Source organism: Xenopus tropicalis, chromosome 6, assembly GCF_000004195.4.
Source record: "Xenopus tropicalis strain Nigerian chromosome 6, UCB_Xtro_10.0, whole genome shotgun sequence".
In the NCBI taxonomy this organism is placed as follows: domain Eukaryota; kingdom Metazoa; phylum Chordata; class Amphibia; order Anura; family Pipidae; genus Xenopus; species Xenopus tropicalis.
In genome coordinates this window covers 128637083-128664983 of record NC_030682.2, presented here as the reverse complement: position 1 = coordinate 128664983, position 27901 = coordinate 128637083, and the positions used below count along the sequence as shown (strand labels likewise).

The window sequence follows — 27901 nt, the reverse complement described above, 5'->3', positions numbered from 1 at the left end:
TTTCTTTACTCTAGAAAAAGGGTATTTTTGAAGCAGCCCAGGAATGTATCCTGCCTACTAAATTGTCAGCAATATTTAGTCACTGTTTTAATAATACGGATCAAACACTACTCTCCAGAGCATTAGCATTGCGTATTTGCTCCCGCTCGCATGGTGGTAATTGCTGTTTCATGTTAAAATAGGTTGATTATGTTAAGCCTTTGATCATGTGTAATATGATTTCATTTGCTTTTAACCAAACATTCCATGGGAATGCCATTCAGCTCAGAAACCCACTTTGTTTTGAGTAGGAACTAATAATTAGCTCCCAAGCCTGCTTGAGAGCAGTTAATGTGTTACACTATGGGCTTTATGGGATTTTGCATATTCAGCATGTGACACAGCAGCCAGCTGGTGTATTGTTCACATTCCCAATTGCTCACTGCTACCGTGCAATATAAACCAGTAAATAAGTCCATGGTAAACCAAGCGCTCATAGGATCCAGAGTGCCTACGCACACACACTCGTGGTTATATAAACTAGGATATATGAGCAAGTTTAAAAAAAAAAAAAATCTCAGCTCAAAGGATAGTGTAGAAATGATTTATAGCAAGAGTTACATGTGTCCAAACTCAGATTTTTAAATGACCTGGGAGAACCGACACCGGCTCGACACAGTCTGAGCGATTATATTGTTATACAGGCATAGAAGGCAAAATATTCACCCATTACTTACTGAGACTGCTGCATATGCCCGGACACATACATGAACAAGTGATACCAGTAACCTTAGGACCACAGAAAAGATTTAAATAGATAACTCACTAATAAAGCAATGTGTTCCCGGTGCTTAAGTCCTGAGCCCCTAGCTGGAGGAGAATCACTGCATCACACTTGTATAAAAAATGTAGCTCGCCCATTGGAGCAGGAACGAAAATAAAGGCTTTATTTTTATATTAAAGACCCTGACCTTTATCGTCCGAAATGCGTCAGGCTTTTTTTAACCCCTAAAATAAAGCATCTATTTTAATCCCTTCACTTGGGTTGATCAAGTATATGAGCAAATTAGTTTAATATCCTTGATATGAATTAAAGTTTTGATTTCTGTTCTACACTGGTGTTGGTTCATTATATGAGCAAGTAAGGTGTGACATTTCTTAACTCAGCTTACAGATTTTGAAACACAGAATGGAATTTGTTTGTGAGTCTTCCATTTCAGCCCTCGCCTGTTTAATTTCAAAACTCTCATCCAAAAGATTTAAGATGATGACACATAGAGCAACTCCCGAGAATCCACCATGTGTGTGCCATTTGGTAAAGAACCCCAGAGCTGTAAAAGTTTTTAGCACATAATTACCTGGGCAAATGATCTAGCACTCTAGGATCACAACGTAAGAAAAGAAGTCAAAAGAGGACAAATATAATTCCTTACAGACATCAAATCAATAAATCTCTGACCTTATGTCTTTTTGATGAAAACCAATAAACATAGATATTATAAAGTTAAACATTGCCTATATAAGCGAATCATTATTCCAAACCATTTTAAATAATGCTATATTCATTGATATTAAGGTATAAAACATACAAATGTGCATCATATTTTATATTTATTTCTAAAGGTTCAACAAATTCTATTAGTCATTTGTGATTAACTGGACCACCCTGAAAAACTATGCATAATACATAAAGTTCTCACCTGTATCTAAATGGGTTAAGGAATACATGTTTTTTCATGTAAAGCTTAAAGATGAAGAAAACATGTTTGAGTATTTGATAACTGGATGAGGAATGATTAATAACAAAAGTTATTGTAAATATAATTATATGGGTCCCTTCCTTTCAAGAGCAAAACTTTAGCAAGGAGTTTTATGGTGGTTTGTCTTTGTGACTTCACAGGAAATTAGATGAAGTGTGGTCTCTAAGGGCACTATTTATTAAGCAATGTATGTTTTTTGCTCTAAAACTTTATTGTGTAAAAAAAAAAAACTTTTTTCGCCATTTATTATGCATCAAAACCACAAAAAATGCAAATGTAAAAACACGCCATCTAAAAGCTGTCAAGGTCTTGTAGAAGTCAATGGTAGTTATCAATGGGAGTTAGGCAGGAAACATTGGAGAACACTATTTTCAGCCTGTTATTACTTCCAATAGTGATATATGAGAAATGTGTTGAGTAAAGCAGACATGGTACTGACCACCACTCCAACAATTTTTTGATACTTTGGGCTTTCTAGGAAGAGTCCTAAAGGGAATGCATCTAAGAGAGTTCAGCTCTGACTGTGTCTACTCCTGTAAATGTATTTGTAAATGACTTTGTTAGCACCTTCCACACAGATAGATATTCCTTTTTTCTGGTTATTTGATCTATGAGCTGAATGTTGTATATAGATCAGAGATCACCATGGCTTCATTGTAATCAGCTTGAAAATGGAACTTAAATGTTCTGAAAGCTTGCTATGGTTATCTTAGTTAGCCAATAAAGGTATCACCTTTATACCACTTTTGTTTTTTATTTCAAAAGGGTTACCCTGTAAATAAATTTATTTAGTTTCCCCTCTAAACTTTGGTAAAGATGAGTGTGTGTATGAATACAAGATAATGTAACATTATTATATGTATTCTCTTTTAATTCCAATCTATTATTTTTGTAGAATCCCGCCCGTTGTCTGTGCCAGTAAAAGCATTGCTTGCTTCTAGAGAAGGAAGCAAATCTTCTGAGGAGAGAATGAAAGAAGTTATTGGCACTGTGTGGAATGCAGTTAAGCGGCTTACACTTCAGGTAAGATATAATAAAAAGGGTTTATAAACAAGATATAGAGGGTAACTGTGCAACTCTGAAGCACATTGTAAGTCACTTACCTTAAGCATTTATATCCTACATTTAATAAGTACAGGTATCGGACCCCTTATCCGGAAAGTTCCGAATTACAGAAAGGCCATAGACTCCATTTTAATATAATTCACGTTTTTAAAAATGATTTCCTTTTTCCCTGTAATAATAAAACAGTACCTTGTAGTTGATCCCAACTAAGATATAATTACCCCTTATTGGGGGCAGAACAGTCCTATTGGGTTTAATTACTGTTTAAATCATTTTATTAGCAGACTTAAGGTAGGAGATCCGAATTACGGAAAGACCCCTTATCCGGAAAACCCCAGGTCCCAAGCATTCTGGATAACGGGTCCCATACCTGTAGTACATTATCATTACACTGAATAAGTTGCTATATTAGATCTTGAATCATGCTACCGGTATCATTACAGCTAGATAATGTACTTCCCCATCCAGATAACATGTCATTAACACACAGCAGTTTTGTTTGACACCTAAAGAATTAAAAGTGTAATATAGATTTGCAAAATGTTTTAAATGAAGAACATTTTTAGGATTCGTGCATCCATCTGGTTGGTTAGCATTATCATGTTACCTATTTCAGAAATGATGTGACTTTTAAAAATCATCTGTATACAAGTAATTTGCATTATACTTGTGTTGTTCTTGCACACCACTGCTTTCCAGGAATAACAGAAACTTGGTATGTGGGCACAAATCTGTCGTTTGTATTTAAATGTATACATATGGAAAGGATAAGCATTATTTTAATGCACAATAAAAACATGATAACACAACATGAAAACATATTTAATAATTTTTTCTACCATAATCAAGAGAAGTTTTTAATCTCGGGGACGATTTTTCTTGTTAAAATTTTTAATTATATTTATGAATCTTTGAATTTTACAGTTTATTGCACCTTCTGGCCAATATATATGGAGTATGGTTCCTTAACCTTACATTAAAGATTCTGCGCTCAGTTCTGATTTTGGCATTAGCCTTTTTTCAAGGCTCCCTTAAAGTCATAAACAAAATCCAGATACATATGCCTTATTTATTTTAATTTATAATAACCATGGTAGAGAATCTGTGCCTTTCCAGAAAGTACCAGTTGTTAACAAGTGAACAGTGGGTGGTTAATATCGCTACAGTCCCACAGATCCTCTCAAAAGCTATTCAATGTAACATTTGTAACAAATGAAAGAAGTGCATTGATATAAAGGGTTTACCATTTATTTATTTATTTATTTATTTTTTTGCTAAATGACTACACCAGGTTTGGCACATTTAAGAGGTTACTTAACTAGTGACTTTTTGATCTGTCAGAGCATTATTGTTCTGCTGATATGACTTTACTCACAGGCTCTATGGAAAATGCCCTACAGTAGCCAGATTAACAAAAATGTAGCAATGCTTGGTCCTCTTTAAAAATAATGAACTAAGAGGATAATGTGACAAAAGCTACAACGTTTGTGTCAGGTCTTCTAGCCCATAGCAGCCAATCATCAACTGTTTATCTGGTTGGTATGGGTTACTAATGTCTAACATTTACTAAAAAATTTGAACTGCAAAAGTTAGTGCAGGAAGAAGTCACAGAAACTGACTTTTTCAAATTATCACCCCGAAAACTCGATTTTTCGAATTGTTGCACAACAAACAGCGTCAAAAATCCTAAACCTCTAAGAGGCAAAATAAGGATCTGGGACATCTGCCATTGGCTTCTACATGATTTCGGCAAGTTTAACTGGATTTCTAGCCATTTGGACGTATAGTAAATCTTGAAAAAGTCACAACTTTTTTTTCCCTTTCGCACTAAGCGCTAAAAATCCGAATTGGGGGGGAAACCAAAACAGACAGTTAGTAAATGGTCCCCTATATGTTCCCTCCACTTTCCTTGATTGTTTATAATAATCCCCAAAAACATCACTTAAGGAATATTTAACCATGGTTTTACTCAGGAATAACTGAATATGCTTTGTTTATAAAATCCATAATTGGTAAGATTCTCCTTTAAGTGGAGGGTACCAAGAAATGTGCTGTGTGAGAGCCGTAGGACAGTCGGCCCTGCAACTGCAGCTACTTGTACTCTTCCCTCAACATGTTCACACATCTTTGCTGGCTTTGAGATGTATTTCTGTAAAGATTCCACACCGATGCCGCGGTGCTAATTTTGGTTTGGAACTAAATTTGGGTTTCATGATGAAATCGCAATTTGAAATCAACTTTAAAGTTAAAAATGTTTTTTTAAGCCACTGTGAAAATTCTATAAAGCTCCTATGTTACAGCTAGACATTAAAGGCTCTATTCAGGGGAAATATTATGCATCTATTTCTTGCCCGCAACTTAGCAGAGCCGCCTGCTAAGCTAAACTAAACCGATATTCACTCAAAACTTGGCTCCTGCGCGGGATTCATGTTTTGATAGAGCAAAAACAGGATGAAGGTTGAATAATAATATACCATCTTGTTCATTTGAGTTAAACAGACTAATCTTTTCTCTTAATCAGCGCAACCTGTTTTATGGTTATTAAACGCTGAAAAAAAGGTGAATTTTCATAACTAACGTTAATTCCATGATCTCAGAGCAACAGAATTATGGGCATGAGAGTTTTTTTGGAATTCTAGACTTGGAATCTTGCCATTTACTCCCACAAGTAATGCTTTTAGTAAACCACAGGCCAACGTGCGCTTGCTATTGTATGATTTCTTGAGATGGGGTATGAAATGACTCACTCTTACAGTGCCAGGAGTCATCAAATTGAAATAAAAACCCTACTGGGCATATGGAATAGCGTCTTTCATGCTTCAGCGAATACTGTTAACCCTGATTCCACAATGCAACCTGATGTGATCATTAGCGGTACCACTCTGTATATTTAAATGGCTCACTTTTGAGTCTATTACATTGAATTTGTTTCTGCTTTTGCATTATCATATTCCTGATACATATTATATTTTGGAGGGGTTTCACACAGTGAGATAAACGTTTTTTGGCTGTAGGAGGCAGTTGACTAGTCCAAAAATGGATGATGTTGATACAGGTAAGACCAGCAACAATCGGAAGCTTCTAAGCTATTTCCAGTTTAATGTATTCCCTAATGATGTTGGAGGTCCCCTCCCATCCTGAGTACCCTTCAGCGGAGCCCAAGCAAAATCTTTTGCCTCGCCCAATCGTCGAGACAACCGATATTTGATGCTTCGGTCGTTTCATCAAATCCGCCATACATGCACCAAATATCATACAGAGATAATATTGGTGCGTACATGGCCACCTTAAAGAATAAGTAAACCTTTTTTTTTTTTCCTATCAGTAAAATTACTCTAAACAGCCTCCCAAATTACATACCTTTGTCCCAGCATTCTCTCTGACCTGGTTCCTCAGTTAGAAGTTAATCGTTTTTCTTTGCTTCCTTGTGCAGAGTGAAGCCCCGCCCCCACTTCCTGTTCAGGTCTCTCATCAAAAAAAAAAAAACCTGCTAATGCACAGACTGGCTCCTGCTGCCTCCAGGCATGCCCAGAAGGCTACAGTCGAATTGAAGAGAAAACTGAACAGGAAGTGGGGGCGGGGCTTCACTCTGCACAAGGAAGCAAAGAAAAACGATTAATTTCTAACTGAGGAACCAGGTCAGAGAGAATGCTGGGACAAAGGTAGGTAATTCTGGAGGCTGTTTAGAGTAATTTTACTGATAGAAAAAAAAAAAGGTTTACTTATTCTTTTTCTTTTTTTTTGTAACTTCTTTTTATTAAACATAATCAGTAATGCCAGTTTACATAGTTTCAGTCAAAAAACATGTAGTATTGCTACATTGATTCAGGTTTACTTATTCTTTAAGACACCCAGAGGTGTTCCCTGTAGAAAGCCTGAGGCAGGGATAGTAAATATACTAAATAATACAGGAGTGCCTTTTGGATTGAGTAGTTTCCACATCTTGTGTTATCTGTGCAGTTTATATATATATGGTATATAGAGCTCATTTGAAGCTTGCAACATGTCAACCATTGAACCGTGTTGCTCAAAAGCTTCCTAGGACTTTGTATTTTTGACATGCAATAAAGCAGCCATTCTGCTAAGAACCTTATCGCTAAGTCTTGTTATATAAGATAAGGTAAATCTTTCAACAGACTTTACTCAGCATAATCTGTTGATTGAAACATCTCATAGTAATGAGAGTAGCTTCTAGGGACGATGAGAAGAGTAAACAAAATGGCACGTGGTCTGGGTCAGTTTTTTCCCTTGACTGGTGCTTTTTTTTTTTTTTTGTAAGTAACGGTTCAATGGTCTTACCATTATTTTAATTGATTGCAGTAGGTGTATGTTTCTTTAGCTAAATTCATCAAAATATGGCTATCTATACAACAGAGCGTTCATTCCTTAGTGACCTGTGCCTCTATATAGAATCCATTGCTTCCAATAATGTAGGTTTTTAAACCCAAAACATGGTTCAACTGAAATAAGAAAGCTATGAAAGGCATAGTCATTTGGAGTATTTAAGTAACACTGGCAAGCTGCCCAGCCCTATTAGAAGTGCCTATATAATGGAGTAGAAATATTTAACTATGAGAAATAGCTCTTTATGACATTTGGTTTAACTGCACACTTTTTAAAAAAAAAAAATTGTTTGGTTTTTGAGTAATTATAAATCTTTTTCTTTTGAGGTAAGTCTGCATATCCCTTTAGGCTAGGCTAATACAGGCATTCTGCAGGAGTACAGCAGCAGAAATTATCGACTACTAAGTACTTAACACATTAAAGCAAACAACATAAAGAGTTTTTGACCAAAACACTTAAGAACATGCATCCACTCAAAATATATTGTTTGTTTATCTCACTGCTTATGTAGGAATTGCCTCCTAATACATACCAAAGAACTAAGAGTTGGCTTCTGGGGCATTGAATATAACCCTCAGAATTTAACTTTTAAAACTGGCCACACATGGACCGATATTGCCTGCCATATAATCACACCTAGAATTAACAGCTTAAGTTAGGTCATCAATATGCTCCTCTCCAAAGAGGTCCACTCGACTCCCTCAGAAGTTATGATCACTGGCCTTGTAGTGTAAAGGTGGTCATACAGATTAAGAGTCCTCTCGCTTGGCGAGGTCTTCTCCTGATATCCCCACCTAAGGTGGGCCAAAGGTTCGAATTAGACATAGGTGCCGTCGGACTGAGGACAGCATACATTGTGCATGACCACCTTGTATGGGAATCTTACAGAAAATAAAACCTGCCTGATCAAGATCTGCCCAATTTTAGGCCAGATATCAGTTAGGTAGGCCTGTCGGGGGTGCCCATACATGGGCAGATAAGCTGCCAAATCGGTCTAAAGGACCTGAATCAGCAGCTAAAATCTGCCTATTTAACCTACTACCTGGGTGGCATTACCAGGGAAAGATAGGGCAGCACAGTGGTTCAAGGAGTATTGCTGCTGCCTAGTTTGATTCCAGCCAGGGCACTATCTGCAAGAAGGTTGTATGTTCTCCCTGTGTCTGTGTGGGTTTCCTCTGGGTACTCCTGCAAAATAAGATTGTCATAGCATGTGTGACCAGCATTGCCCTGCCTGTGCCCTTTTGGGCACATGGTTTTGCTTTGTAGTGCAACAAAAGTTCAAAAAATAATTAGGGTAGAAATACTACACCTTATGGCTTTAGCTTCACCACAGCCTTTTATCAGTGAAGATACAAAAGATGGCCTAACTGGATCAGAAGATGGGAGCTTCTGTGGACAACCTTGAAGGCATTAGCATTACGTTATAGGGCTACTGTACCTCTGGGCCGGTACACTAAGTTCAAAATATATATATATATATATATATATATATATATAAAAATACAGCATTTTTAGTCACACTTTATTTAGTATTAAGTGATGGCCCCTGTGGTTAATCTAGACTTCAACGGGCAACAAATCTCTCCAAAATGCCCTTCCACCGGCAATAAAGTGAATCACCAGTAAAAAGGCATACACGCCACTTCGTTTCCTGCACGAAGAAACTTCACGCGACTTTGGAAAAGTGCTGCGCATGCTTTCCCACCGGTGGGAAGGTATTTCTGGGAGATAGGTCACCTGCTGTTGCCGAGATTTAACCGTGGGTGACTAATCTCCCTGTGGGCCATCACCCTATAATGTGTATGTGACTGGAAAGAAAATCTTTTCACTTTTTTTTATTAAGGGTAAAAGAGAGAATAGCAAATGTATAAAATAAAAGAGTTTATTTAGATTTTCATATATTTGTAAATGCAGTTCTTTGCTCTGTTCAGTACAGACATATGCTGCCCACAGGCTCTTCCGTTTAGAGTGACTTTATTTTCACCTTGGGCTGCAGATTCCAGGAGAAGCTCTTCTTGACAAACCCCCTCTAACCAGTATACCAGCAGTCCTAGGAATGTGTTGGTTGAACAGTATGTTTACAGTACATCTGATTCATGGTTGCTAATATTTTAGTGACCAACATTACTAACATCGCTTGGCAAATAAGTTCCTCCATGGTTTTCATATCATCCATACTAGCCAACACATTTTATAGCTCTTCAGACTAATCCTGTATAAACTACATGTGAAGTAGGCACCTATTTTTGAGGGATGTATTTTGTATATTCAGCAAAACATCTTTTGCAGGCAGGTGCTTATACATTTGTAGTCATGCCCCTGGCTCGCACTCCTGGATACCACTCTTTGAGAAATAAATACACTGTAAAATATGTTACTCACCTCTTAACAGCTGCCAAATGGGCAACAGCAGTGCTTTAAAATAACTCTCCATCTCAAAACAGGATGTTTTGGTTCATTAATGTTTCAAACACCAAGTGGAGTGAAACCAAGGAGTATCTACAACCATTTGCTCTAGGTTGCCATGGAATACAACTTTAGTCATTAAACGTTTTTTTTTTCTCTCCTAAGTATGGAATATAGTTCTGTAACACTAGTATGCACAGAGAATTATATAAAGGCAAAGTGCTAGGTAGTTATTAATAAAGGAGAAATACAATTTCCGATCAAGCATAAACCACCTTAGACATCCATGCCTAAAGATGGTCCTCGGAATATCTACATATAATAGCTTTCGTAGTGGGCTTATACATCCAGAGAATATTTTTTCGTTGAATAGGATTAACCTATAGTTTGCAGTGTAGATTTCACATGTGTTTTAACTACTAGACAGTAAACACTGTGCAAAAAGGTTTTATCTTCCATAATTTGTCTGTGTTAAATGTATGGAATATTTGTTGGAAACTTACATATATCTTATTTAAATTAAATTTAGATCAATATCAGAAAATTTCAAGTGTCCATTGAGCATGGTAGAGGTATAGGATCCATTGTCCAGAAACCTCCAAAGTACAGGAAGACTTAATTTTAAGGAAATAATTCTCATTTTAAAAGCGATTTCCCCTTTCTCTGTAGAAATAAAACAGTACCTTGTACTTGATCCAAACTAAGCTGCATGAATCCATATTGATGGCAAAACAATCCTATTGGGTTTATTAAATGTTAATGTTATTTTTAGCAGACTTGAGGTCTGGTGGTCCAAATTACAGAAAGATCCCTTATCCAGAAAACCCCAAGTCCAAAGTATTCTGCATAATAGGTCCTATGGATATGGGTGTACATTGTTTCCCATACAGGCTAAAGAAACCTAAGCATAAGAAAGCAAGGAATACTGTTTTATTCATATGGTGTTTTAGTATTATCTTTTACACTTTATAATTCAGGGTATTGCTAGAATGAGTTACATTTGAGGTTTTAAAACGGGTAGGGAAAATTCATTTACAGTATATTTCCCAATGCTAAGGAGCACAAGGTTTTAATAATAGCCTATTAAAAGGCAAACTATAAATACAGTCCTGAGATAGGGCACTTCTTTCTGGGGAAGCATCTTGCGATAGAAGCCTGTAATGCAGAAAGTAGGCACAGAATTATCAGGTTAAAGTCACATTATCCTGTTAGAGAGATTTGCAGTCCCATGAAGTTTGAGGACACCTACGCCATCCAAAGGACCCACGGCCTAGATTTTAAGCAGAGAATTTGTAACAGTCTGCACTATACTTGGGAACGCTCCCTTTCCCTGCAGTCTTATTATTTTGATGAACCTGCCACACCAGCGTGGTTTCATTTTCATGATGTATCACCTTTTCAGCGGTAATCTAATTAAACAAACTAAATATCCTGCTGTAACCAGTTACCTAATGGAAAGAATGCAGAACTTGATCATAGCTGAATCTTGCGATACTCAAGAAATCCCTTTTCCCACCAAGCAGGTGTCTTTGCTTGCACATTGAGCCAACCAGGACAAAAACCACAAGTTGTTCAATGTGTTCCAACAGATCTCTACCTAGCATTCTATGTTCCAGAGCACATGTAGAGCAATACCGTTAGCCCAAATCCCCAGAGTAACAAATGAATGTCTTTATTGTTTGTGCAGAATATAATGGTGATGTTCGTCATACTAATCCAGCTAAACCATGATGATAACACTCTTCATACGTTTCACTTTTTCATCATTAGGAATTGATCGTTTTCGCCGTTGCACTTGACATAACAGGAATTAAAATAGGAGGTGATTCTATTTCAAGAATTTGCAATAATTCCCTCTCTTTAACACATAAATGTGTTCAGTATTGGCCAGAGAACACGTTGCTACCAAAACCGTAACTTGATCTCTGAAACAGAAACGCCGTTGCCATGGAAAGATGAAGTAACGCTTACTGCAGCTGTGATGAATTAATGAATAGGATATTTTTTTTAAGATCATTTGTGTTTGGTGTGGCTCAGAGGGTCCCAACCAGATGGTTTCCATGAACAGGATCTGACCCTCAGCTCGAGGACTTTTTTTTTTTTTTTTGCTTTCAGATTACTTCACTTTCTTTCCCTTGGTGTGTCTGATCCTTACATTTATGCACAATTTACTGTTGCAGGTTTACATCCAACTGCATAAATCACTCCAGATTTCCCATTTAAAACAAGTTTTTGACAGGTAGTTTTGATTTGTTTAGAAAGTTGCTTGAAATAGTTTCTTTCTTTCGTCCTTGTGCTGCTTCTGTCTATTCCCTTTTTGATATGAGAATTTAGATTTTCTTGTTGTGGTGAAAAGCACATTGTTAACAGTTATAGTAAATTCCCACCAAAACGAGACCGATTAGCCACTTTATATATAAAAAGAAAATACACACTCTTAGTGTTGCCTCAAAAGTCATACTTACAGTTAGGAGCCTGGGTGGTCTATTACAAATTTGTCCGACACATATTAGAGTAAACATCTCAAACAACTGGAGAGAATGTAGTTCAATCACAAAAAAGGTGTTAGTGACAAATCTGTTTGTGTATCATGCTAATTGGTACCACATTTTACAGGAGGAGTGACCAAGCTGTGGACTTCCAGCTGCTGTTCTCCTACCATTCCCATTAAGCTCAGGCACCTAATGGTGAAATCCCATCAAAGAGATGACCAAGGACAACTATAGTAGGGATAACTGAAGGCAATATGATGCACATCCCAAGTCTGATATCTAGTAACAATAGATATATTAAAAATACAAATTGCCCTGGGATCCATACATAATATTTTTGGGTTTAAGAAGGATTGTTGAAAGGATACAGTCTAAGAATTTGGAGAATGAGTGAATAGCTTTTGGTTTACGGTAGTGCTGTAGAATAGATTAAGCAAATGTCAAAGTTGGTAGTGGTCAAGTATTTGATGAGCAATAAGCTGGAATTAAACAGAATAACTAGCTCTTTAGTTTTCCTAACAAGTCACATTTTTGTGAATATTATGTCTTATGATTTAATGTCCGAGTCAATCATTTTATTTGAATGAAACATTGCTTTTTTCCATTTGTAATTCTCTGAATATTTTCAAATTGCAGTTACTGGATGCTACATCTTCTGTTTTCATTATTCTAGAGGGTATTTTTTTTTAGCTTGGGATACCAAAAGCATCTTTATAGAGGTACTTGATGGAACGTTTGGAAAACCAAGGAAGCAGCTTTCTAGAAAATAAGTTGTAAAACTGATACCTTTTTTTGTGCCAATCTACTATATTAACCACAAACAAAATGTTTAAATAAATGATGATATAAACTTCTCCATAACATCAAAGGGTGTACACACAAAAAATATTGAAGAGAAAGTTTATTCAGCACTTGTAATAAAGCTATGTAATAAGGTGCTCATGTGCTTCCCATAAGTGCAATATTATTCTCCAGTGATAGTACACCGATATTAACCAGAATTAAGCTCAATTCAAGCCAAATATATCCATTATCCATTAAAATAGTTTATTAATATGGATTACACTATTGTGGTACATTTTTTCTTGTTTTATGAAACCCATTAAGGAAGATCCTTCTGAGACAAGTGAGCTGGTTAATGGATACGTTTGGCTTCTATTGGTAACTTCAACACCCAGTATGCTGAGTGTGGAGGCTTTTGGCTAGTATTGTTGGCAGGTTCATTTTTCATTTACTTTTTTACTATTACTACTAATAATCTACTGGCACTGGTACCAGGAGATAAAGGCAAGAACATGGTAGGAAATTACTTCGTAGAACTGGCAATTATAATGAACATATTGTGTGCTGCCTAAACACTGCGCTTACATTATTACACCACAAATTGTCTATAAACTTGATCATGTCTGGGATAAATACCCATACCCTTGCTACTTACTCTGGTGAGCACTATTTGCTACTATTAACCTTTAGTGTAGTCTATTTGTGACATCAGTGCCTGAGCTCTCTAAGACTTTGCACAGTTCTTAGTTTACCACTTCCCTTTACATCATGTAAGAAGCTTCATCTCCAGCATAAAATGACAGAAGATTCATTTTGTGATGAAAAACCTCAAATTATTTTACTAACCAAATAAGGGAAGTGTTGGTTGAATAGTTTGTTTACTGTTCTTCTGATTTGAGCTTGCTTATTTTAGTGGCCAACACTGGTAAAGTTGCCAGGAATGGGAACTTTCCAAGGCGTTTCCTATAACCCATACTGCCCAGCATGTTGCCACATCTTCTGACAAGTTAATGATGGGTTTTCACTCATGTAGGCTTCATGTCTAATAACAGCTTGCTAATAATGTTTTATTTTGTCATCTTCATATACTATTTCCCTTACGAAGGCCTCATCACTGTACTATAATGAATATATAGAGAGATTTCACCTTAAAATGAACTTTTTATTATGATGTATGCAGCAGTATTCTCACTTGACTTACTTGCTTTTCATCCAAGGTGGCCTTATTTCCTGGAATGGCCTTGGAATTACCTGAGTAATTATTTAAATGTATTTTAGTGTTGACATATTCTGCACCTCGGTGCTGTACTATAAATTGGTGTATATACAGTACATACAGATTGAATATAACAATACAATTCAGAACAAAACATCAGTCCACGAGGGGAGCTATATAAATGAATAAATATGGACATGGTGCTCTATTTGGAACTTCTGCTGCTTGTAGACAAACTGTACATATACAGCCAAATACAATTGCACCTGTTATCTATTTGCTTTAGACCTGGTGTTTTCTGGATAAGGGTTCTGTAAATTGGATAAACATACTTTGCCTGCTAAAAATTGTTTAAACATTACATAGGACCAATAGGATTGATTTGCCTTCAAAACAGAATAATTATATTTTAGCTGGGATCATGCACAAGCTACTGTTTTACTATTACAGAGAAAGACTGGTATTTTATCAATATTGAATCTCATCTGCCATTTAGCTGCCCAGATTGCCAGTTTGTCAAGATCTTGCTGCAAGGATGCCACATCCTGGATGGAATTCATTGGGCTGCAGACTTTTGTGTCATCTGCAAACTCAAACTAAACTTAGTTTAGAAAGCAGTCATTTGTGGGGCACAGTATCAAATGTTTTGGCAAAATTCAAATAGATCATATCTACTGCATCCCCACTGTCCAGCTTCTTACTAACCTCATCATTAAAATATGTCTATGAAGATTTATTCATCCAGGTCATGGTATATCTAGTATAAATAAATTTAAAGCAACTGGACTTGTTTAAGTAATCATTGAAGACGTTTCACTACTCATCCGAGCAGCTTCTTCAGTTCAACTGAAGAACAGAAGAAGCTGCTCGGATGAGTAGTGAAACGTCTTCAATGATTACTTAAACAAGTCCAGTTGCTTTAAATTTATTTATACTAGATATACTCATCATTAAAAGCAATCACATTGGTTTGGCATGACCTGTCCTTTATAAAGCCATGCTGATTACTGCTCATAATGCCATTTTCCAGAACATAATCTTGTATGTGATCCCTTAACAACCCTTAAAATAACTTGTCCATCATGGATGTCAAACTTATTGCCCTATAATTGCCAGGCTGAGACCATAATATCTTTTTAAATATCAGAATTGAATCCACAATTTCCAGTCCATAATTATTATACTGTAGGAAAGTGGGTCAAACCAGAAATAGAGCCCTGGTTAAATCCAAACTAAGCTCTCAAAGTACCCAAAGGTATATTCCATCTGGCTTGGATAACTTGTTCACAATAATTAGTCAAAATTGTTAGAATTGGTTTAGAAAAAAAATTGATATTCTATTGTGTTTCTCCTATGACATTAACAAGTATTTCAACATCACTTTAACTTTGATGGTTAGTTTTACTTTTTAAAGAGGACCTGTCACGCTAAGAAATAATTCCAAATTCTTTTCTATTGTGTTTATCAAGCAAAATAAACTTCACTTACACTATATAAATTATTTAAATCTTTAGTCATGGAAGTGACAATCACAGCAAGCAGACAGGTGCCATTTTGTGGACAAGCTTTGCATCACCTCAAAATCTTGTTTATGTGCCAGAATGGGGCGCCTGATGCCCATGCACTGGCTACACAATTAGATGGTGAGGAGGGAGAGGGAAACTGAGTGCCGAATGGAAAGTGAGGCGGGGCAGGCAATATATGATTGACAGCTGGGATTTTTATTATACAGCTTTTCATGTCTGGATGAGTCCATGTTAAAGCTGTATTAATAGACATGGAATTAAACTCGCAATGTGCAATAAGGCAACATGCACAGGGCCAAAGACAGTGCTGCTTGTGCTATTTGCTAATTGTTACTAATTACTTGACAATAGCCCAGTGACTGCACGCTGTTTAATGGTGTCCCATGTTTTAGTCAGCATAGTGGGTCACTGTACTGTAGAAAATCATATTTGTAATGTTCATCTAAATAGCAATAATTATTGTAAAATTTTCCCCATTAAAATGAAGCCTAGGCAGAATTATTTTCCCTTTGTATTAAAGATAAAAAGCAGTAAATATAAAATTAAAAACATCAATGCACCCTTTTTATTAATTTTTTTCGAGTTTTCATCCACTTTAGCTTTCTATAAATGTTACATATTGACGTGGTTATTCATAGTTAGCTGGAAGATTTATTTATTGGTCTATCTCAGCTTATTTATCTCAGTAGTAGCATACACATGATTGCTATGGTGAGGTAACTTAAATACAGACTGTAGTGCAGTGGTTTCATAAAGCTCTAAAGCAAACGCCCTCCCAGTGGAGCCAATCTGGAGCTTAATGCTAATTAATTGTTTAGGATAACCTTATAGCTAGAGCAAGATGTGCAGGGCCGGACTGGCCTGCCAGATTACCAGACTATCTTCTGGTGGGCTTCAGCCAAGGTAATTTACTTGCTTCTTAGTTTTACCATAAGTCTATATGGCACCTATTACATTTAGCACTGTCTAAATCTAATTTTTTCCAAGTGAGAGCCGTCGATTTTGGAAAGACCATGGACTATAAGGGAGAGGGAGCCTGCTAGGCTATATTTGTGCTGGGGGGCATTGCACTCTTTAGGGGGCTGTTTATGCACATCCATTCCAATCAGTGACTCACAATTTGGGAATAATAATAATTGGAGTAATGGTGCCCCTGGGAAGCCAGACATGCAAAAGTCTTGAGAAAAAAAATCTATCTGTCTAAAACAAATTCTCAATTTTCATTTATTTATACGTTTATAGAGGGTCCATAGTGTGAAATAGTGTATCCAGCTCCCACGGACATCATGAATTCCTTATTAGTGATAGCACACATAAGTTACTGTCAATTACAGGAGTCTGCTTTGTGCGTCATGGATAGAGGAATCATTTACATTGTTTAATAAATACTCCATTGCTCAAGACTTATCATTTTTCATAGGTATCCATATCATGCACCCCCTCCACTCTTTGCTAACCTATCAGAAATGAAATCATTTCATTGCACCTTCCCCCATTAGGTGACTGTTACATAGGAGCTATCTTTGTGCAGCACTGTCTGTACAATACTGCATTATAGCTGCCTGCAAGGAGTCCTCCCTGTCTGTCATGGGCTACAGTAGCTTCCCCAATGGACATGGAAGAAACAGTTGTTTGGAGTAGACATCCTGCAATACCAGAACTACAGCTGCTACAAGTTATGTGGCTCTTTACAATAATGCTATTAGTTACTAAGAAGTGTCACAGAATACAATTTAGAGAGTCCTGCTCACTAGAGCTTATCATCATTTCCTTACTATTTAAAATTTTGGAATAGAAAAAAATCCAAAATGGTATTTCAATTGATGATAATGTACATTTTGGAAGGATCTACAGCATTTATAAAACTCAAAAAGCTGGGGAGGCAGATTTGAGGTTTATCAAAAATTACATTTGCGCGTTTTCAAGTTTTCTCTGAATTTGATTCAACTTGGAAGAAAAAGTCAAAATCTCGAATGTGTGCTTATTTAGTAAAAACATGCAAGCTCAATAAATCATGTTAAAACATTAAAAAAAGCACCTTGAACAAAGTGAAATCACATTCTACCCTTAATTTTTAATGAGTCTCCCAAATTTTCGAATGAAAAAAAAGAAAACTAGCTTGAATTTTGCTAATAAAAATCGCAAGCGCTGTGAGAAATGGTGTTATTTGCGAATGTTTAGTGCTGCTCCCGATGTAATACTGTTAACTAAACATTTATTATACAGGTATAGGACCCATTATCCAGAATGCTCGGGACCAAGGGTATTCCGGATAAGGGGTCTTTCCGTAATTTGTATCTCCATACCTTAAGTCTACAAAAAAATCAATAAAACATTAATTAAACCCAATAGGATTGTTTTGCATCCAATAAGGATTAATTATATCTTAGTTGGGATCAAGTACAGGTACTGTTTTATTATTACAGAGAAAAGGGAATCATTTAACCATTAAATAAACCCAATAGGGCTGTTCTGCCCCCAATAAGGGGTAATTATATCTTAGTTGGGATCAAGTGCAGGTACTGTTTTATTATTACAGAGAAAAGGGAATCATTTAACCATTAAATAAACCCAATAGGGCTGTTCTGCCCCCTATAAGGATTAATTATATCTTAGTTGGGATCAAGTACAGGTACTGTTTTATTTCTACAGAGAAAAAGGAAATCAGTTTTAAAATTCTGAATTATTGGATTAAAATGGAGTCTATGGGAGGCAGGCTTTCCGTAATGTTTCCGTGATGTTTGACACCTGCTTTAAAATGGCGTAATTGTGAGCGCAAATTTTTTATTAAGAAGTTCTATCACATTTACCATGCACCTGCACAAACCAAAAAATCCACACTCACAACCTACTATCGCAGGACATGCAAATGGTATTTTTCTGTTGCGCAAATACAAAATTAGTTGCAAAGCTAAAATTTTGTCCCATTGCAACCATATTTTCCCCTTAGCGACATATATTACATTCCCCATTTATGTTTTAATTTGACCTTTGCCATTTTTTTGCACTTTTGAAAACTCGAATTCCTGATTTTTGATGCAAAAACCTAGAATTGTGATTAATAAGTCAAATTTGAATGTTGATTACTTTTCTCCCATATTTAGCGGAACATTCAGCTTTATCTTTCTAGGGATCATGGCCCTGGCTGTAACAAAGGCCATGGCTCTTGGAATCGGCGGGCGTGAGTTTTATATACAACAGCTCTGAGAGGGCACCTAAGCAAAATACTGCAACAAAAAGGACTTTCTCCCCACACGCAAAAAAGTTTTTCACGAGTATCAGTTACAAATAACTGGTCTTTCAAGCAAAAATAAATTGAGCATAACCTGTAATAATAAAAGGGCATATTGTCCCTTTAATGAACCACAAATTGTTTGAAACTGAAGAATAACCAATCTTTAAAGAATGAATAAAGTGACTAATTCTTGGTGCATTTTGGGAATCTCAATGCGTTACATCTGGAACAATACGTAACTGCTTCTGGTCCAGGATAAATAAAAGACGCTCTGCAACCTTGGATCAATAAACTACTTATCAAAGGCGTAATTAACTTAAACGCATGACTCAAATAGCACTAACACCAGATACAAACAGAGACTTTGTGAAACAATATATTTATTTTTCCAAAAATTCCAGTATTTTCCTGCAATGAATTCCTGTCAGGTTGTCTAAGCAAAAATGCACAGAATTGTTTAATCGAGAATGCACATTTAGCCTGTGTTTGTCAGGTTTTCAAATTATTTATAATGAGGCATTCCATGGCGATGGTGCTTCCATGGGGGCTTATTACCCTCGCCGGATTGCTGCTCGTCTTTGTAAAATGTATTTTTAAAAAAATGGTTTATTGAACAGTAGAATTTGCCTTTGTCATAAGCCATTGTGTATGAGATCACTATAACATTGTATGGAATGGGGCTCATTCATAAATTTTATCCCTTTGAGCCTTGATTGGTCCATGCATATAGTGATGATATAGTATCTTTTCTGGAGGAAGGTACCAGTATTTCTCTTTCTTGACTGAAGGTAGCAAGTGGGATTTTTGGGCTGGGGGGAGGAGAAGTATGGTGGAATGTAACTGATAACAATCTATGGGATCCAGCATTGGATATTAAATGGCTACTAATAACTGCCTTTTCTAAAATGCTCATGCTTGTATTTAACTCTACCTTGTCTTACTGCTAGCTATTCACTTCTTTTTTTCAGAGCCCTCACACAACCAGATTCTGTTGTCTTGAAATCACGTATGTTCATAAAGTATAGGGTGGGGATTTGGATGTGGCCGTATGGATGTTTTTTTAAAATAATAACTTTAAGCTTAGTGTTGGATTTAAACGTATAAAGCAATGAGCTGATGACATTTTATGACTTTGGACTTAAAATTAGCTTGGGTCCCAGTTGCATGCTGTTTTGGAATTCTTGGCCAGTAACATCTACCCTGTGCTCCTCAAGCATTTATCTGACCGACTAGAATGGGACTCCATATCCTCACAACTTATGTCTGAAGAAATACAAATCCTCAGGAAAGTACAAAATACCAATATCATTAATGTAATAATGGTTTCCATATTGTATATAACCTCTGCAGTAGCAACTCTCCAAACAGTTAGGGGCAGATTTACTAAAACTCTAACATTTCTCATTTTTTTCTTTTTAAAAATTTGAATAAACTCATTTCAAGGAAATATCTAACATTTACTAAAAAGTCACGGAAAAGTCACAAAACTGCAAAGAAGGATCCTCCAGGAAGGGGGCGGGATATCTGCATTGACTTCTACAAGCTCTTTTGGGCAGGGCCCTCTTCACCTCTTGTATCGGTTATTGATTGCTTTATATGTTACTCTGTATGTCCAATGTATGAAAACCACTTATTGTACAGCGCTGCGGAATATGTTGGTGCTTTATAAATAAATGTTAATAATAATGCATGATCTCAGCAAGTTTTAGCTGGCACATTGTCTGATTCTAATTTTAGCCGTTTTGTCGCACAGCAAATCTAGAAAAATTTGCAACTTTTTGTTCTTCGACTAACAAGAATCAAAACTGGGGGGGAAAAAATCCAAGCATTAGTGAATGGCAACATTAGTGTGTCTTTTTTCTTAAAATTAGAGATTTTTTTATTTGAATTTTCACTATTTATTAAGTGAAACAACTGCAAAAAACTTTAATGCAACCTCTGAAAGCTTGCAAGGTCAATCTTGCCACTAACAATAGTGATTCAGATTCAAGGTATTTGAGTTTTTAATCACAGTTTTATTCTATTGCTTTTTTGTATTCAGATTTTTTTTATGAAAAAGAAACCTTTTTAATTTTCAAGGGTATTTGAAGTATAAAAACAAAATACAAAAATTGCACAAATACAAATTTTGATAAATTACCCCCCTAGTGTCTTGCCCATCCATTGAACGGTAGCAAAGTGACTGTTAATTCATTGTTTCTATTAAGGATGCACCGAACCCACTTTTTTGGGGTTCGGCCGAACGCACCCAGAAGGGTTTGGCCGAATCCCGAACCGAATCTGAATCCTATTTAGCATATGCTGATTAGGATTGGAAGGGGTTACAAATCGCCTAATTGGTACTTAGGGTTCGGATTCGGTTCATCTGGGACCACAGATTCGTCCAAAACCGAATCCTTAAAAAAAAAAAGTCGGGATTCAGCTGAAACCCAAACTGAATCGGGGATTCTGTGCACCCCTAGTTTCTATTTATCTTTATTCTCAGTAGACCTGACCAAATATTTGGCCACAAAGTGAAGCCTTAAACCTAAAGCTGCTGCTCTAGGGAATCACAAGGTTTGGTACTTTAATCCATTTTTCTAGGGAGCAGTATTCCCCTCATTGGTGCATTCTCTTAACCCCAAGTGATGCAACGGTACTCAAATTGTAATTACTTCCGCAGCATTTAACCTAAAAAAATCAGGCAGGATCTAGAGTAACATTGATACAGTGATGTGGAAAAGTCTCTCCCGTGGTTTTTCATATGAACATTTCCATATTTTTTTTTACTGTCTCCAGCATTTGATTATGTATAGAGACTGTGCCACATGAATGTCAGGATCAATATTTCTCCCATGCTTTAAGTGTTAATCGCCGGATATTTGCAGCCGGCTATCCCCTGCTAGTAGTGCGCTGCGGCTGGACAGCTGGGATTCCCTCAGCATAAAGCTTAATGAACTGCAAAAAGTTTGATTTTCTCACCTGTTGTGCCAGCGCGGATTCAAACTCAATCATATTCCCTTGGAATGAGTTGTGGAAAGGTGAATAGATTGTTTCATTACACGCCGAGCATATGGCTGTTTCTTCTGGACCTGCTCTACTGCACACAAATGTCAAATGCATTTCTTATGTTATTCAACACTTTAAACATGAAATAGGGAAGTATTAACAGCATTATTTTATTTGCAGGCTTTGAGCCATTTCCAAGAATCTGCTGCTTCTCAGAAGCGGATAGTAGCAATATTGTGTCGCTTTGGCCAGTCATACATTCTGCTAAATTATCACCATTCCTTTTTTTGCAGTGGCATACAGTAAGCTGTTGTCATTGTCTGTTATTCACCCTTGTGCTTGGAAATGCAGCATTCCATTGGCCAGATATGATTCCAGTCTCTCTTGGGTTACAGCAGTACAGTAACAGGAAGCTTAATGACACATAATCCTACATACATACTGGAATCAAATCATGATTTATGGCACTGACCCCACAAGTTCTACTATTCGCACTTGTGCTTGAAAACCCAGAATTCTGTGCAGCCAGTTCTGATTTTAGTTTGCACCCCAAACATTATCTTTATTATACAATAAGAGAAATTCTTGCACTCTATTAGAATTTTTTTTTTGTTAGCAATTTTTTGGATCATTTATTCAAATGCACTTGGTCAGAGTTAGAGAAAGCTGAAGGACATAGACGTTGATTTCTCATAAAGAAACCTAAACCTATTTTATTGAGCAAATGGGGCAGAAAGTTTTTATTCAGCAAAGAAATTCTGCTCAGTGCTGGTAAGTTGCATTTGACTGCAGCTCTGCAGGGAGTGCATTTAAATGGAAGCATTCTTTTATATTTATATATCTTAAATAACTGAAGTGTAAATTAAAAGGGCAATATAATTAATAGAGCTTCCGACAAACGTTTGTTTTTTTTTTTTGGTGTTTGTTTTTTGTTATTTCTTCACTCAGACGGACCAACTGAAGCTGCTCCATGTTTGGTCCTTTTGAGGTAGATAATTTGTTTACCAGTATGCAACACTCCCTCCCTTTACCCTCAGTTGTGCAGGACTGGTAATCTAATTATCTGCCTTGCAAGGACCAAGCATGGAGTAGCTTCAAGTTCCTTGTATAGCAAACAAAATTACAAAAAAGTATACTGTAGCAGGCAAAAAGTATGTTTAACAGCCATGAAACTTTGGGCTTATGGACTAGAATATGGTTGGTATATTCGTGGAATGAGCATGTGTACTGGGATAAACTTTGATCTGTGTTTGCATTAAGCATATGGTTCTTTTTTATAGTATGGTACTTTTTTTAATAGTATTTTAGTAATATTTTCTTCTTTTTTATTTTCAGGTGGAAATCCAGACATGCTGTGTGTTTTTCCCTAGTGATAGCCTCCCATCCCCAAGTACCATTGTCTCCAGCGATATCCCTGGGACAGTAAGAAGTTGGTATCATGGCCAGGCCTGTATGCCGGGTACACTTGTCGCCTGCTTCCCACAAATCAAGATAATGAGCGCCGGACATAAATACATGGAGCCAATTCAAGAGATTCCATTTATTGTGCCAAGACCTATAGTGGAAGAAGGCAAGTTTTTTTTATTTTGATATTTGCATTGTGAGAAAATAGCGAATAACTTTTTGTGCCTAGACAAATGCATAAAACTTACAAAGAAGTGGAGTAAAATCAAGGTTTCAATGTGTATATTATTATCATCAAGGTTGGTATTAATGGTAGCGGTGTCAGTCCCACTGGCTGCTGCAATACCCACCAGTACAGAGGCCCTGTGAGAGACCTTGTAAAACACAAAATTCAAATTAAATGTGAATATTAAGGCTGTGATCTGCTGCTTGGTGCTTTAAGACCTCTGTCTTCAGCACCACAATCTTTAAAGGAGAAGGAAAGGTAAAAACTAAGTAAGCTTTATCAGAAAGGTCTTTGTAAATACAGCCATAAGCACTTACAGAAATGCTGCACTGAGCCCTCCATCAAAAGAAACACAGGATTTCTTGTCTCCTTTTTTCCTGTGCCAGAATCTGCGCAGCTCTCTCCTCTCTCCTGCTCCCCCCCTCCTTCAAGAATGCTAAGTACTCCCCCCCCTCCCCTTTAGGAATGTGTGATCTCATAGTCTTACAAACTGCGCATGTACAGAGCTCTTGGTGCATTTTGGGAATTTTCTTTACAGAACTCAGCGTTTTTTTTTTTCCTATGAGGCTTCTGATCATCTGAACAGGCGAAATATGGGGCAATTTAAGGGCACTATTGCGAGAACTGAAGGTATGGCTGCAGCTTGAGATTAAGACTTAATTGGCCTTTCCTTCTCTTTTAATACATTTATCTGAGATGCAATTACCCTACACCAGACCAATCATCTCTCCAAAATTATATGGGTGGCAATAAGAACAAAAACACAGATCCCACAGCCAAACTGAGTAATAACATGAGACCTCAGAGCCAAAATGGCACCCAGATGTACAAGCAAAGCAAAGCACAGTGAGACTTTCTTCTATCTTCTGCTGAAGTGACCCAGCTGGAACCTACACTATATATGCTCTTTTCTATGGCAGCATCTTCAGAATCTGTGAGTGCTCAAAAATAAATCTCAAGGGCTTTGCGGCAGAACAGTATCCTAAGCCTTTCAGAGGGAATAGAGACCCCAAACATCCTAATACTTCTTAGAGAACTGGCTGTACTAAGCATTACTGCTTTTCATTGACAGAGAATGCCCTAGGTTCCAGCCAAACCTTACTACCTGATGAACCACTGCTTATGTCTCTTCAACTGCAGAAATAGAAACACTATTTTAATGAAGGGTAGAAAGCACCCTAATTTACATAGGAGACTACCAGTCTATCAGTATATCCTGATTTTATACTGTAGGTATAGAGCCAAAAGGCACAATGTGCCCAAGACTTCAGCTCCTCATTTTTTGGCCTGCACACAGAAAAATAAAATGGAGCAGATCACTCTGTCTTGAATTACACAAATGTCACTGTATGTGAAGGTTGGCAAGTTTGTCAACACATCAATTCATGTTTTTCAGACTGAATGAAAGCTCCCCTCACACGAGAGAATGCAGACTGTGGTGGACTATTAGCTGTTTTTAATGTCCTTAATTAATAAACGTTTCTGTGCTTAATAAGCTGTTTAACATAACAAAACTCAGCTTTGTATTTCCTCAGGTCCAGTTGAGGCCTTTTAGATTTGCTGTTTTAAAATAAGCCATTAATAACATTAGAGACTGCCACATCTATACACCTTTCACTTTCACATCCATTGGATATTTATTACTCCATTTCAGCCACAGGAAACTGTAGCTTAACACCATTTTAGTGCATTTAAACCACTCTATCATAAGACACCACTGACATTTATCAAAGGCTTCCTAAACAAACAGCCGGGCGTCACAAACAAGTAGATCCATTTTGTAAACTGACAAAATAGATTTTTCAAGACTTCCGCATGTCATGGAAATGCACACTGTACCACAGAGCCAATGCTTTCTACATACAAAGAACTGACTTCATTTAAAAAGTAAAAAAAAAAGGAATACTACTGAAAGTCAATAAATGAATCATTTAGTACTTCTTCAGGGATTTCATGCAGAAACTTTAAGAATTTCAAGTCAAGGATATGGAACAACATATATTTTTCCAGCACAGGAAAAGCCTTCGCTGCTGTAATTTAAGTAAATGTCATGCTACTGGATTCTGATCTGAATTAAAAGAAGTGGAAGAAGATGGAATCTTGAGTAAATGGAATTAATAAAAATCTGGATGGGACGGGAAGTTTGGTTTCATCAAAGGTTGGAATGGAAATAAACGCTGTACAGTAACTTGCATTGTTCCGGAAGCAACATATGTTTTGTCATATAGAGCTGTCACTCCATTGCAAGAATGCATTTTGTTAGCCAAGAAGCGGGATGGTTTATAAACCATGAAACAATGGAGATTTATTTAGTAGGGCACTTTGTTTTATCCACGAGGTACTTCAAGTGGTCTCTCCAAAAGAAGGGTTGACTCATATTATAGGGCAGTTCAACTTCTGTGGTACCGAGGGCTGGAATTTTTCTGGCATACATGGTGGAGGCCTGATAATGGAAGCTAGTTTTGACCACACCCCCTTTTTAAACTGCACCCAGTTGGACAGCACTGTACAGAAAATGTGGCCCTTATTATGAAGTCAAGTCAAACTCTTATTGTCATCACATTCACATACAAAAATATACACATGGGACAAAATTGCAAATTAAAGGCCAATTTCACCAGAATGTCCAGAAAGGATATATAGATTTTAGCAAAAGTATACCAAAATGCTCCACAGTCCTGTTGTACATATTTAAATGCCCTGTCCTTCAAAGTCTGTCCTCATTCAAAATGTTCAACATGTGGTCTTCCACCTGTTTTTGAATTTTTAACTTCCGTCACCTCACCTTTAAATTAAATAAATTAATAAATGGGAATTTTAAATCAGCTGCAGCTGGGAAATGGTCACAGGTACAGTTAATGGGAACTGCAGGGCTGATGGCAAATGTAAATAACCAGTGCCTGAAAATGCTTAGATTTGTGTTTTCTGGCTGACTGCAAGTTATGCAGGGTTTATCCCACTTGTAACAGCCTTGTTGTGCCAGTGTATATGTTTTTTTCCGATTCTCTGTTTCTGTTATTCGTAATAGAAGTGGTTTGATAGCATTCCATAGAATATTGCTCTCCACAGTTTGTCTCTTAGGAAAAATATGGGGAAAAAAACATGTCTGTGCCATTGTTCATATTGGGCTTGGATGTAGGAATCCGGATGTTGCAGGAACACTAGGCCCCCAATCTGAGACTAAGTAATGAATGTCATACTGTGACCTTCCAGACATTGTTGAAATACTAATCCCAGCCCTAGGTGGTGGGATGTTTGCATTACTGGAGGGCCATAGGTTGGACATTTATGGTCTATAGACCATATTGAGCTTTAATCCTCATCTTTCCCAAGGGGCACCTGCAGTGGGCAGAGGGCAAATATTGTCTCTGCCTTAAAACTACCCTGCCACATACAGTTTTTTTCTGCCCTACTCTATTCTTGAGACATTGATTTTCCCATTTTCATTAAAATGCCCTACTGAAACTCATCTCTTCACAGCCTATTCCCTAAACCAATTTATCTTTCTATTCTTTTCTGTGTTTAATTAATTCTCTAGTTTCCTGACAATGTAAGTCCCTGTGAGGGAAGCGTTCTGTTCCTTTTATATTTCTTGCTTGTACAGTGCATGTTAGGCACCATGGAAGCAAATGTTCTGCCCACAAACACTAGTTATTATACCAGCCTACTCAGCAGAATTCTGTTATTTCTGTATATCAAATCATAATAATAATAAAACTGACATTACCATTGCCCATATTCAGGTCCATGGCAGAATTGAGAAAAATTCTTTCACTAGATGGATTGTTATCAGAATACTGGATGTAACACACACACACACGTGCTTACACAAACACCAGGAGAGCATTGTGTCCCCTAAGCTTTAAGACAATAAAAGACCTACTTCAAGTGTGAAAAGCAATAGGAAACCACTTGGCTTTTGGAAAGTAGCAAGGGATGTTTAGAAAGGAAGAAAAGGCATGGAATAATTTAAGGAAGCTTAAAATTTTCCAGATTCCAGATGTGATAAATTGAATTTGAAGGATCATGCACAAGGAATTAAGTAATCCCAAAAAAGGTCAAGATCAGAAACCAGTTTAACTGTGACATATGATTCTAGCGCAGATGACTTCAGAGAAGAGAGATCTAATCCCCCGGATACAGTATATCATGATTGCTCCATAAAAGATATACAAAATACAGTTTTAGGGATTGGATTAATTAACCTAAAGTAACGCCTAATTTTTCACCAGATCTCATATTTCATCTCATTGATTTCCATTCCATTGATTTCTGATAAGTGTCATTCTGGATGATCATGTTTGGTTCTGGAGAACTTGTTGAAGAACCGGACACTAAGTAAAGAAGTGTTAAGAGTTTTTTTGTGTCTGATTTGTAGAAAGATGAGAAATCTCTGATTAACAGAGTAGAACAGTCAGACATTTTTGACTCTATAATTAAATTTGAGGGAGAGTTAACTAGCATACTGAAATAGCAA

The 27901-nt window shown here is 36.9% G+C and overlaps 1 protein-coding gene across 2 annotated transcripts in view; it reads left to right on the top strand.

Moving 5' to 3' along the window:
* The window catches only part of vps13b (vacuolar protein sorting 13 homolog B), a 508026-nt gene that overhangs the window by 216704 nt on the left and 263421 nt on the right, over positions 1-27901 (top strand). For both annotated transcript variants that reach the window (XM_002934409.5, XM_012965216.3), the window contains exons 22-23: positions 2635-2762; positions 23130-23364. In XM_002934409.5, the coding sequence (XP_002934455.3) occupies positions 2635-2762; positions 23130-23364 (363 nt within the window). The remainder of the gene's footprint in view (positions 1-2634; positions 2763-23129; positions 23365-27901) is intronic.